General features: G+C 37.2%; 1 protein-coding gene across 8 annotated transcripts in view; it reads right to left on the reverse strand.

The window, feature by feature from the left end:
* Positions 1–13,464, reverse strand: part of PUM2 (pumilio RNA binding family member 2) — a 70,381-nt gene that overhangs the window by 3,183 nt on the left and 53,734 nt on the right. For 5 of the 8 annotated variants that reach the window (XM_080584912.1, XM_080584909.1, XM_080584914.1 and 2 more), the window contains 7 exons: positions 8,192–8,459; positions 7,507–7,636; positions 5,518–5,652; positions 5,125–5,262; positions 3,336–3,461; positions 2,203–2,324; positions 751–943 (listed from right to left, as the gene is read on the reverse strand). In XM_080584912.1, the coding sequence (XP_080441038.1) occupies positions 751–943; positions 2,203–2,324; positions 3,336–3,461; positions 5,125–5,262; positions 5,518–5,652; positions 7,507–7,636; positions 8,192–8,459 (1,112 nt within the window). Of the gene's footprint in view, positions 1–750; positions 944–2,202; positions 2,325–2,348; positions 3,188–3,335; positions 3,462–5,124; positions 5,263–5,517; positions 5,653–7,506; positions 7,637–8,191; positions 8,460–13,464 lie in introns of those variants that run through there. The other 3 variants (XM_080584913.1, XM_080584910.1, XM_080584908.1) reach the window with 2 other exon arrangements.

Below are 13,464 nucleotides of genomic sequence, written 5' to 3' on the forward strand. Positions count from 1 at the left end.
TTCTGCTTTTAGATGATTGAAACCAGACTTTAGATTACTGGATTTCTTAAACATCAACAACAAAAAAAAAACCTCTCGGTACTACACGATGTAAACACACCAGGCAAACCTAAGGGGGGTATTTAAGGGGGGTATTTTCACGTGTGACCTAACCCACAGTGGCGGATGAGGCCGAGCTGTCCGACCCCTACTACATTCCCTGAATCCGACCCAGCACTTGAACAGCTGGGGGCACAGTAGTGCAACAGAGAACACTCCCAAAAAGTTTTCCCATGGGAGCAAATAGCCCAGGGCAACTGGGGCAATGGCATTTTTGTTTCTCTCTGGGTATTCTCAACTAGAAAATGTGACCACCTGTTGGAAGTACGGGAATCTTTTCAGAGGAAACTGCAGAAGGCTTTTATATAATAACAGGTAATGCTAATATAAATAAGACAAACCTGTCTTTCTTCTATTATGTTAATAAACATGACAAATAATTTCAACATAAAAGAAGTATTTTCACAGAAAAGCTGACACCAAAAGAGGATCTGAAATCCAACTTTTAGGACTTTTCTATAGATTTACATTTTCGGCTTACAGAACAGTGCTCAGAGACCTGAATACATTATGCCTTATGAAGTTCCCTCGAATGTAACATTTATACACCAATTTCTAGATTACAGAACCAGCTAGTTTTAAGTCTAGAGGGAAAGAGATTCTAACAGATAAGGTAGTAGTATAAAGAGAAAATTTTCTAAACCAATATACCTTGTGCATTATGATCTTCCGCTGAGCAGGTTCAGCCATATCAATCATCTTCTGAACAACATAGTTGGCGTACTGGTCCTTCATCATGGTGTATAAGGCACTGTGAGGACCATCGTTCTGGCAGCAGACCTCATCGATAAGTAAAGCTCTTTCAGCACGAGAAGCGTGAGTTACACATTTTTCTACCACATTGCTGAAAAGTAAGACAAATGCACTCCGTGACTTCGTATGTAACATTCTTCCAAGTAGCAATTTTACATTTATCTGAACAAGTTCAGGTGCCTTAATGTCACTGAAGAGTCCATTCTAAATATGTTAAGTCCCCATTTCCAAATCTTTACTCTGTAATACCTGAGGAAGGTAAAGGATTACCACCAAAAGTCATTTTCTGATACTTTTCGGAGAGATTCTCCACTGGGCTTATGGTGGATATACTGAACCTTGGGTTGCATATGTACTGTAGTACATCTGTTTTTAGTTGTGGACCCTTTTAGGATAGAGAGAAAGCCAGGTAGAAGGCTTTCTGCTTTTTGAATAAACGATCTTCTCAGGAGCATGCCTACATCAGAGAAACCCTCAAATATTTCTTCGTGTAGATGAAGTCCCCAACCTCCAGATGTCTCGGAAGCTGAAAATGCCATCAGTGATTATAAGCCAGCAAAAAAATTATTCTTGTCATGAGTTTGTGCTTTAGAAATTAAACAAGTTCCAAGGAGAAGAAGAATGTGAATAGTTCTATTTAGGCAAAGAAAAATAAAATCCAGACAAACTTGCTGCTTTGCATACAACTCATTTTTAAAAACCCATGCCCTCAAAATATCACAGCACATTTCTACTTAAGATTGACGACAAGGTTAGTCTCACTATACCATCCAGGATGAATTCTGAAGTATATTTTCCTTTGAAAAAGGTGCAATCTACTTTCCAGTTAAAAGCACCGAAGGATGATTTTTAGGATCTAAAAAAGACTGAGTCTTCCTAGTGAATAAAATTCTTGTCATGCTGAAGCACCACGTTTTACAGCTAGCCTTTTTATGCTTGGAAATTGCTTGACTGGACTGATAGAAAAAAAACAGGAGGTCTTAGCTCAGCAGTGTATCAAGCAACTTCTAGGAGAGCTTTTCATCTGGCTCTGGGGATTCTCATACGCCTCTCCTTGGAGTCTGGAAGCCCATTCCCCGAGCTCATAGAGGGTGAACACAAGACACTCCATAAAACCCACAAAATCTCATTTGTTTTACTGGAGAGCTGCATTTCGCCTTTTCTTTCCCGAAATCTAGTATTTCACAGAGGGTAAGATACCACTACCGTTCATCTCTATAAAAATATGAAATTTCAGAAAACGTTACACAAGGGAAAAATAACAATCTTTTTTAACACGATAAATAAATCCAATACTACAACTTTAGAAGGTTAGTGAACCTTTAATATTGTATGAAAGCTGTGCAATACCTGGCAAATTTGTGCTGACTCAGAGCTAGAACTTTTCCTCTTATTTCTGAAACGATTTTACTCTTGTCTTCAGGACGACCATGCTCCAGTACATGTTGAATAACATAATTTCCGTATTGATCCTGAAAATAAGATGACTTCAATTTTCTTTTGTGTTCATACCAAACAATCCATGTAGCTATTGTCTATTTGTATAAACTTTCAACTTACTATTTATATGGATATAAGAAAACTGCCGTAATGTCAACAACACAGAAACAAAGGGATGCAAAAAATACTGCATCAAGAATTACTTAATGGACCACAAAATTTACATGGAAAATGGAAATACTCTGTAAAAATGGCATTTTGCTAGAGTACCTTTTATTCTCTTAGAGAAACAAGTCTTCAAAATTAAGATCATCACTCTGTAACAGCCGTAAGATCTCCCTGAAATTTGGTTCCTCAAGACATATACAGTCTAAGAGAGACTTTATATACAAAAAACTGAGAGGTAAACTAGACTGAATACAAAGCAAAAGGCAATTCATGCCTTTTAACGTGGAAATTCCCACTGAACAAGTCTCTTCCAGTATTTTAACCTGATTCAATTTCAAAACCATTAATTTTCTTCATTTGAGACCAAGACAGGAAGTCATGTATAAGGTCTTTAGCCTGGCCTTCTTTTAGAAAAGATGTCCTAATTGTGTATATATATGCAACATATATTTTGTGTGTAGGAATGTGCAACGTACATTTCTGACAATGTGTATTTTTGATAATTTATTTGTATTTAGATATTATTAGAAGTTATGTGAAGGACACCGGAATGAACTGAGAAACTACAAAAAGGCAATCTTTGCAATAAATAAATATAGAAAGAAATAAACCCAAAACCTAATTCTGTGCATGTACAATGTATACTTGAAGCTACAGCCAAAAGTGTAAGGAAAAGGCTTTTTATATCTTCTTTGCCTCCCAACTTCCAAATTCATTTTCATTAAAACTATGGAAGGAAAGAAAGACAAAAATCAATGTCTACAACGCTAAAAAGAAACAAATGCATTTAAGCTATTTCATACACTAAGAAACGGGAATAAATTATGATAATATCAAAAAGCTCTACAATGCGTTACAAAAAGGAATATACTAACCTGTACTAGTTGTTCTGTGTGCTGATGCAGTTCTTCTAAGATTGGTAAAGTCTGCTCAGCAGTGCAGTGCTCCAGAATACGCTGAATTACTCTACAACCATATGGATGAGTAGAAAGTACGAATACCTTAAAACAGAATTGCAAATTTAAGTTAATCCAACTGAAGTTTACAGATGCGCTACTATTACCATGTTCAAAACGGAACTGAACTTGTCAACTACTTCTATATAAATATGAATACTTTTGCCTGCTAGTATCAGAGTTCCATCTCCTGTAAAAGCTAGAAAAAAGATCAAGGGGCCATTTATCATATCTCTTTTTATCAAGGACTCCGGTAATGATAAAGCTGCCTAAGAACCCAAGTTTTCACTATGATGTTTCTGGCCTGCTTAGCTGCAAAGAAAACCCTGGAAGTCTGACCCTCAGTTAAAAGGAAAGCTTGAAAGGTGAATAGTGTTTAACTTTGTTCTTCATTTTAAGATTTGAAGATTGTCTTTTATAAAAAGGAGCTCAAATACTGTAGCTGATTTTCACAACTTTCACATTCCCTCTCACACATATATAACATTTGTAAACAAGTATTTAAAACATACAGTCATGATCTTACTTATTCCTTTGTCTACTTCTCCAGGTTTGTGTTTTGGGGATTAATTCAGAATATTTGAGTGTCAGTATCGGTCAGAACTGAACAGAGAATGTCTTGGCTGACTAGACAGAGATCCACAAGCAGGTGACAAAGATACATAACCGTTACGTGACATGACTGCAGTGCAGTATTTTTCATTTGCCATTTGAGATTAGCTAATATGTGTATTTTTTGAAATATACGACTTGGTTTTGTAGATGGATGTCCAGTAAATAGGCAGTCACATTTTAGTCAATGGGGCTCTACTTATAGTTTAGAAACTGCACCTCACCTACCCCATATGCATTTTTTGATGCAAGAAGACCTGCCCCTCAGCATCTTGGTACACCATTTACTGCTATGTACGACAATAATTCTGGTAGTGCTGTTGTAAGTGCGAGAGAATTTATCGTAGACTTTGCTAAGAAACACATATGGTCAGCCATTAAAGTAAAATTTAGCAACACAGCCAAGTTAGTACGATGTTTTACAATTCTTTGCGACTATAAAAGTACATGTTTGTCACAGAATATTAAAATCTTATTTAGCTGCAGCGTATTCTCTAGCCCGCGGCACAATACCAATCTTGTATGAATGTAATTTTGTTGGAAACATAACAAAAAAATCCTTAAATAAACAAATACCTTCTGCCTCTCACTTAACACTAGCCCATGTGTAGGGAACAGATTACTATTTCTTCAAAGTATTTCCTTAATGATAGGTATTAATTGGAAAACACTGAGACAGACGTATAAGCAACAGATAAGCAACAGAAGAAAAAATGGAAATTTTAATGAAAAGTATATGCCACGGATCAGATACTTTATTATTACATCAAAAATAGCAATGTTAAAAGTTATAAAGGAAATTTAAAATTGCACATCACAAAACTCGAACAGCCTGGCCATAAGCCAAATACTTCTGTTGGTATTTATAGCACATCCAAACAGGTTTTCCAGATCCTCAGCTCCAACATATTCATCTTTTTACAGCGTGTAAACTGTCTATTCAACAGCTTTTCCATTTTATCATCCCCTCCTTTAATCCTACTTAATACGAGCTGACTGGTAAAGTGTCAAATGCTATCTTGTATATGCAAATGATGGAAAAAGATCTGCAAATCAAAGCAACCCTACAGAAAAGGAAACAAACTGTTAACGCTACCTGTCCTTTGAATGCATCAATGATGAACTGGAGCGACTGCGGCTGAACACACTCAATACATTTTTGGACAACATGGTTTCCATTTTGATCTTTCACACATTTCAGAACATGACCATCCAACTCTTTCACCATTTCGTTCTGGAGAAAAAAAAAAAAAGGTTATCTTTTCAGTGATTTTTTTTCTTCAAAAAAATGAAAAGTCCCCTTTTCATTCTAACTGTCCACTTTTCCTATTCACTGGTCATCTACTTGCATATCACAACCTTATAATTTAAACTATTTTTGGTCCCTAGGGCTTTTCATAATGAAGGGAACCATCCACAATTTAAGCAAGTAAAAAGGTGGGTGCTGTTAAAAAGAAATAAAATACAAAAAAATATTGTTCTAACTTACAATTACCTGCTGGTCAGGTGAGATAGACTCAAGTGCTTTCTGAATAACACGACAACCATACATCTGTAGGGCTAATGGCAGAACGTGACCACGTATGCGTGTTGCTAGGGCTAACTTTTGATCCAGGCTTCCAAACTAAAAGAAAATAAATATGCTGTTAACAAATGAAGACATGAAGTATGCTGGAATTTACATGACAGAGTCAGAACTTTCATGATGTGTTAAAGATTTACTGGGCCTTGAATGATTTTTCCCTTTTTACCTCTGACAGGTATATTTACAAAAGCTTTCCCCCACCCCTCAGCGCAACATTCTGCAATATTCTACCTTCCAGTCACACACCTGCTTTCAACTGCATGACTTTAAAGGCAGCAGAAAAAAAAAATCTAAGTAGTTTATACTTGACCGTCTGTAGGAATACAGAATAAGATTTAAATGCAATAACCCACTTATTTAGGCAAATGGTATCAGCCAAATTAATTACATCAGATTACCAAAACATACTAATTCAAATTACATATTCTCCAGCATCTCAAATATGTATTGGTCATTATACCTTACATCTTATATACGGTAAGCAAGTTGTAACAGGAGAAAGAGAAACCAAAAATAACAAAAAGAAGCAGCTGCCCTGTAGCAGCTTCTTGGTAACTTCGTGTGACTTGAAGGATGATTCCCACCATGAGCACTTTGGAAAATATAAAAATACCTGAGCTTTGTAGAGCAAAATCAAAATGCTTTTATATGCTGGCTGTATTAAGAGTATAATCCAACCAACGTTTTTTAAGCAGTAGCTAGCTCCTGCCAATATCATTCCCTCCGTAGTGTCACTACAACCTTCAGTTTTGCTTCCTGTTTAACACAGAAGAGGTCAGAGTGGCTTCAGAATAATGCAACCCTGTGGGAAATCTTAAACCCACACCTGTAGTCACCAAAAGCTCTGAAGAAAGCTCCAACAACTTGTCCCTCCCACTTAGATGATGAACAAAGTCCCTTAATATACATAAGGGCTAATGCATTTTTCTTGGGAACTCTTACGCAAAATTAAGATAAAACAACTCTCAATTGTCAATAATTATCTCTCTTGAGCAAGATCAGGAACTTATATACTGTACATCAGCCACGCTTTTCAGAAGATATTCTGATTTTGGAGAAAGAATATCAGGACAAAAAAAAATGAGCACACTATTTTGTAGGCTTTGTAGACTTATTAAAAAATTATATTCCTGTTTAGAGTGAGCATCGTATTTCTAATTGGGCAACTTTTTCTTATTGAACATTTTCCAGCTTCACTTTCCATCCAACAAAGTATCTTGATATGGTCCTTGATTTAAAGTACACCATGCTTCAGATCTGTCCTACGTTGTTTTTTTTTTTTTTTTTTCCCCCACAAGACATAGGCGTTGCCTTTTCTCCTCTCCATAGGTTGAATCTTGTAGCCCTTTGGTAAGGCAACAACAACACAAAAGCAAAGCAGTTTTAAATACTAATTTTACTAGTACTGAACGTATCATACAATAGCCCTTCCTCATTTTTTTTCTGCCTGAACACAGTGTTTGATAAAAGTTCCTTCAGAGCACTGGCCAAATTTGCACATCTATTTATCTGGGTGCAAGAACATTTTCCAGACCTATTTTTTTGCCAAGATGCAGTAACCACTACGAGTATCCTTCAAATCTTTGTGTTCCCCACCACTAATTGAAAGTCTACGTAAATTAAGCTAAAAGCTTGAGTGTGCAGTCAATGCTGCTCACTATCATGTGCATCACCAGCGCAAAAGAAAGCAATGCCTATAATCCTCAAGCCTGTTATGAAAAAAGAGGGTGGAACAGAACAGAAAACACGTGTGCACTATTAGACCCCTGGGTTCTGTAGTGAGAGTCCAGTAGAACTCTGCTATGATGTTAAGAAAAAAAATGAATTTAAATTTAATCAGACTTTACAGCTTTTCATTCAAGTTTCTGTTCATACACTTTGTGTTAGGCTTACCTCAAAGAACTTCTGTATTACATAGTTTCCAAACACATCAGTCATCAATTGATATGCTGCTTGCAAGATCTCATTAAATACCATCTGGCGCTCAGCTGGAGTAGCTCGCTCTAGCTTTTGCTGTATAAATCTAAGTGCAAAAAATGTACATTATGCTTTACATGAACAACAGGAAAACCTCTCAAACACTGTTTCAATGAGACACCTCAACACTCTGAAGTGAGCATTCAACATTATAGAACTTATTAAAATGAAAGTAGTGCCTCTGCATATGAAAGGATGCATTTCGGTATAATGATCCTTAAAACTTTCATTTGAAAAGTATTAAAGATGAAAAGAATAAGAACAATAACTAAGTACCTGATGATGTATTGCTAAAAATGGTTTTAACATTCCAGACGCCAGCTATTTTGTTTTCTTAATCAACACCTTTTTGATACTTAAAAACTAGAGTTTACAAGCCTAGTTATAAGGCTGTTCCTAACCTGAAAACTTCTATAAGCAGCTGAATTTATACTACTGTTATAATGCAATTTCCTAGAAAAGAAAGGGGTCAGTGTAAGAGCACGTGCTCCAATTACTGGCATGCTTTGCATTAAGAAGAGTCCCAGCTCATTCGCACGTTTAATGTTAATATGGCATTATCAAAGCAGTAAAACATCATTAACTTTACTAGAGTAATTACCTAGAACCATGCTGATCTTGAGAAAATTCAACAATATGTCCAACAAGGTCTCTTAGTTGAAGATTAGGGAAGCGATTATTTCTGAAATCTTCCAGCAATCGACTGCGTCCAGAAGGCATAATATCAGACCTACTGTAACGAAGGCGTGAAGGAGGGAAGAGCTGACTGGTGGAGCTAAAAAGACTGGAGGTACTTGCCGCACTGCGATACTTTGCTTCTGCTCCAGGTGCTGCAGAAATATAGCGACCACTACCATTTGTCAGTCCTCCTACAAGGAAGCAGCTCTGTCAGTGAAAGCCGTAAGGAAAATAAACAACAGCAAAACAGTAAGTGTACTACAACTACAGATACCCTTGGAGCCAAAGGAAACAACAGTGGTGTCTCGTTATTTACGTTTACCTCGTTTTGGTTTGAGGAGTTAGATAGCTTTATCTGCCAAGAAATAAAACCATTCTCCTCCTCGGTTTCATTTTACGTGAAGGGCACCAGGAAAAGAAATCTCGTGAGAAGAGAATAACGAAGCAAGTAAAGTGACCACCCAGACATACAGAAACTTTAGGGCTGGGTGGGCCTTGGCTTAGCGGGCAGATTTCCACTTCACAAGCAACGCCGGTTCAGACTCTTGTTAGTAGTCTTGAAGTTAGCCAATTGTTTCAAAACAGACCATGAAATCTGAACTACCCTTCAGTCCCTGCTGAGGCACCTTTCTGTCAATTCACAGCGTGAAAGGGCCTTTTTGGGGAGGCACGTGTGATGCCTCTTGTCAGGCTGTACCTGTTCTGCAGGATATCTGATGACTTCAGCATCCCAGGCTTTAAATCTGGTACCTCTCTCTACGCACTAAACGTGTCAAATTTCAAAGCGGGTAACTAAGAATGCTCTACTTAATTCTAAAACAACCAAAAGACATGTTAAACAAGTTCCTTTTAAAAACATCAAGTCCTTCTCTGGCTGTGAAAACATGCACCACTCACTACATTTTGTCTTTCCTTCCTTTCTATGAGCTGAACTGCTTTGCTTTGGTCCTTTTCCTTTTCCTAGTGGTCCCACCTACAGCCATCCTCTCCCAGCCCTGTGAATTTCCCCTCTCACACTGCTCGCCCATCACTTCTCGTCCATCTGAACTCTGCCACAAGGCCTCTCTCCTGCACAACAGGCAGCAATTATCACAATAAGCATGCAGACAATGCATCTTTTGCAACTACAGTATGCTTTCTCAAAGGAATGCTGCTATAAAACAAGCAGGACTAATACCTCAACTCTAGTATGCAAAAAATACCAAGCTAAAACCACTGAGTAAAAAGTGAAAAAGAAAAAATATTTTCATTTTCCCCACAAATTATCTAGAAAGTAACTGAAAGCCCTGTCAAAGTCAACAGAAGCAACTAAATTGGAATTTAAAGCAAATTGCAGTATGTGCTGTTTGAATGGTGCTCTATTACAAAGTGAACAAAAAAATGTATCAGCTGACAGTGCCCCAGCCAAGCCTTCTTTTGGTTCCAAGCATTTATAAGGCCAGGCAACAACACAGTTACAGTGGGCTGGTAATGTATTAATGGTCAAGTATTTTTTTCGAAAGGCCAAATCGAAATACCAGGATCTGATATGTTAGTGCTCTGCAAGACATATCAAGCATCACATTTATTGAATTCTATAGGATTATGCCCTAAAATAAATATAGTATTTCTAAATTTTCCAAATTCAGTGTTAAGAATTTGTAAAGAATCAGTAAGTAATTTGTCCCACAATACCTTAAAAAATTACTATTTTTTTCTGTGTTTAAAATTAAAGCCTCTTAATTCTCTCTAGCCAGAAAAAAAAACAGCTTCAACTATCAATTTTAGTTTTCATTGACTACAACTATTTCCAGAAGAGAAACGACAGCGACACGATACTAACAGACAAATAGAAAAGAAACCCAACATTCTGCAGGTGAAGCAGGATGCAGAGGGATGCTCTACAGTGATTCTCCTCCTAGGAATGGCCTTCTAAACAACAGAGAAACCATGTACCTGAAAACATGGCATTTGTGATCTAGATTACTAAAACACTGGAATGAAACCTATCTTCCTTGAAAGTGCTGTGCAGTAACAGTATTTCATGCCAGTAGAGGGCAGCAAAGCCCGTTTAAAAGAAGCCTTATTGGGCTGTTTTAACATTTCTACTGCTTTCCTGATCACATGCTCGATTCTCTGCCAGAAACTAAACGGATAGTTTCAGTTATGAGTTTACATACTGCATGGGTCCAATTAGCATGAACAGTCAAATTGCACATGGGAGTCAGGAATTGTTTCTCCATCTTTATGTAACAATATATTAATAATAATAATAACATATATTTTTAAACTTGAGCCTCCATGTAAGTATGAAATAAAGGTGCTAATTTATCCAACAATTAAATTAATAAACTTCCTACTTCTTAACAACTGTTCTATGTGTGTAGTAAAACTGCACGCATACAATTCACACTCAAGATTATCAATCAAGTCCTTCCTCAGTCTAATTTGGGAATGGTCCCTTTTTAAGGCTTAAGAAGACAATGCTGCACCTGGGAGACTCCTGTCTAGCCTGCAAAACTACCTAAGATGATCACAGTAAGCAGGGTCATAATACAGGATGGCTAAAAATATTATATATCCATCATTCCTAGAGAGAACTGTCACACTTCAAAAGCTTAAGCTGTAAAACCCTGGAAACTATTATAAAAACTGTGATTTGATGGACTTTTTTCACAAAAATCAGATTTAACTTTTTTTTTTTAACTTATTTCTGTGGTAATGTTGTAGTTCAGTGACAACTTTTCAGACTTGAAAAATAAGAAAGCCCGCAAAATAAAATCCTACTGCCACAGGTACTTATACTCTTGTATACAGAGGACTATTTTCTTAAATATTATAGTCTCATTAAATTCTCTGTCCAAAGCCATCTAAGCCTTAGTGTGGACACTGAAGGCAATTGCTCTCCTTCCCACAAGCTTTCACTATGAACGGCTTAGAACTGAAAAACTGAAATCTGAGTTCTAGTTACCCAAATCCTCCTGATGAGCCTACCACATCCCCGTCCTCTTCAAGAACTCCTAATACTGTTTTAAAGAGTCTGACTCCATACCAGAAGGTAACACAGACTAGTTCTCACTAGTTATTTTGGGAAAAAACACACACAGAAAACCACACCCTACTGGATCAAACACCTAGTCTAAACTTCTCTGCAAATGCTGGCACTTCAGAAGACTGCTGTCAGGAATCCGTGCGTCCGCACAATTACAAACCACTGGGGAATAAAGCACGCAGCTTGTAGCTAATCACTTAGCTATCACTCCTGATCTTGTAAACGGAAGATCTCCAATGCAAGGAATATTATTAAGTTGTTTTACAGTTTAATTGAACCCAAATCCCAGTGCCTAGTCCATAGGGAAGAAGAGGCACAGAGGCGTAAAAGGCATATAGGCCATCTAAAACAGAGCTTTACTAAGCTTTAAGGAGATAAATCATGTTAAATTATTAACTCCTCAACTTAGACAACATATTTAATGTAAAAGACAGTATGAAAAAATATTAAAACCTAGATCTATGCAGATTTATTGATAGCATTAGTCTGTTAGTACTTATTACCAAAGCATTTGGTTCAATTATTTCTAACTGAGACGTAAAACAGATTTATTGCACAGAAACTGCTGTTTAAATGCAGTCAGCGATGTTATTTTCTAGTAAAACATATAAAATTACATAAACATGTTAAACTTGATTTCTACAAAATATTTTTATATCTGTAAAAAATCAGCTTAATCTCATCCTCAGCTAAAATGAGTAAACATTTCATCTACTCCTGGGAAATAATAGACTATGTACGTGTGTGTGAGACTATATATATACATGCATATGCATTTTAGGAATCAGTGCAAGTGCTTATTATGCCTGGTTTACCAAAGTCCTACAGAGTAGGTACACGACAGAGGCAACGCAAGGTTCCCCAGAATGGAGGTCCCTTGGCATAGCCCTATTACCCAGAACAACCCGTTCCTAAAAACACCGACCTGATCTACCAACAAGCTTGGTTTGCAAAGCACAGACTGAAAATAAGTACCTCCAAAAGCCCAGATTTTGAAAATCCTATCCCTAAAACCAACCCTTGAATTGCTGCAATGTACCACCCAACAAGTAAGCGCTGCCAACCTAAAGGAATTTTTATAACACGGGAAGAATACTTCTGTTTGCAACTTTTTGTCCCTGGGAGTGAAAGGGTAGTTCAAATTCATGACCTTGCTGCTCCAACTGATTACAGTAAAGAAGCAGTTACAAACAACCGATAAATCCCTTCAGATACAGGAAAACTGACACTAGACCAAAGTAATTAGTGCGTTCCCATTTTAGGACATTGGGTAAGAGTTGGCGAGAAGAGATAAAAACAGCAAAATATCACAAGCTTCTTGTAAAAGGGAAACTGTTGTGGTTTTTTTGTTTTGTGTTTTTTTTTTTTTTAAGCTACAAATTGCAGCAGTGTCTGACAAAGGGGTTATAAAACCATGCACCCTTCCCCACGATTGTGCTCTAGTATTCTGGTGGCTGAAACAGGAGCAACCGAGTTTGATGCCCATTTTAAAACAGGAGTTAAACTTAGCTGAACCTGTTGATACAAGCAGGCAGGACAACAAGTTTTGAAGGTGGAGGGAGAGCTGCATTTGACAGGCATTATCAGAGTACCAATGGAAACTGCATGCAGACATGAACTTACAATGTTGTTCTACTCTGAAAAGTGACTGGGTGACCCTTCGCAAAATACACTCCCTGCTCGATTTCAGGTGTAATTTCTTATTTGGTGAAAAAGCTTCACCTTTATTAGTTTTTTTTTTTAATGTAAGAACAAAACAAATCTTCTAAGAGTGTTGGATGAACACAAGCAGAATAAATTTAACAGGACAGACAACTGCAGAAAAAGTCTCCAACTTTTTGCAATGGTGCGCCGTGGATGCAACTGCACGATGACATAACACAAAGGGCAGAGTGCAGGAAATGCTAAAAAAAATTCACTGCATTTTTTTAATGAAAGCAAATATGCAAGAGAGCCTCAAATTCAAAACTTCAGATTGATTTGGTAAGGCAGCAAAAAGTTTACCCATCAACAAAGTCCACTGCTTGTGGAAGACGAAGAGGCTGCAAGCACGGAAGCCAAAAATGTGTCAATTTTCAGAGTACAACTGTACATTCTGGCTTTTTACACACTGATCTAGTACATGATTTTAACAAAATATTATACTTAGTTCACACTGCCAAACA

The sequence above is a fragment of the Anser brachyrhynchus genome (assembly GCF_964034855.1).
Source record: "Anser brachyrhynchus genome assembly, chromosome: 3".
Classification (NCBI taxonomy): Eukaryota; Metazoa; Chordata; class Aves; order Anseriformes; family Anatidae; genus Anser; species Anser brachyrhynchus.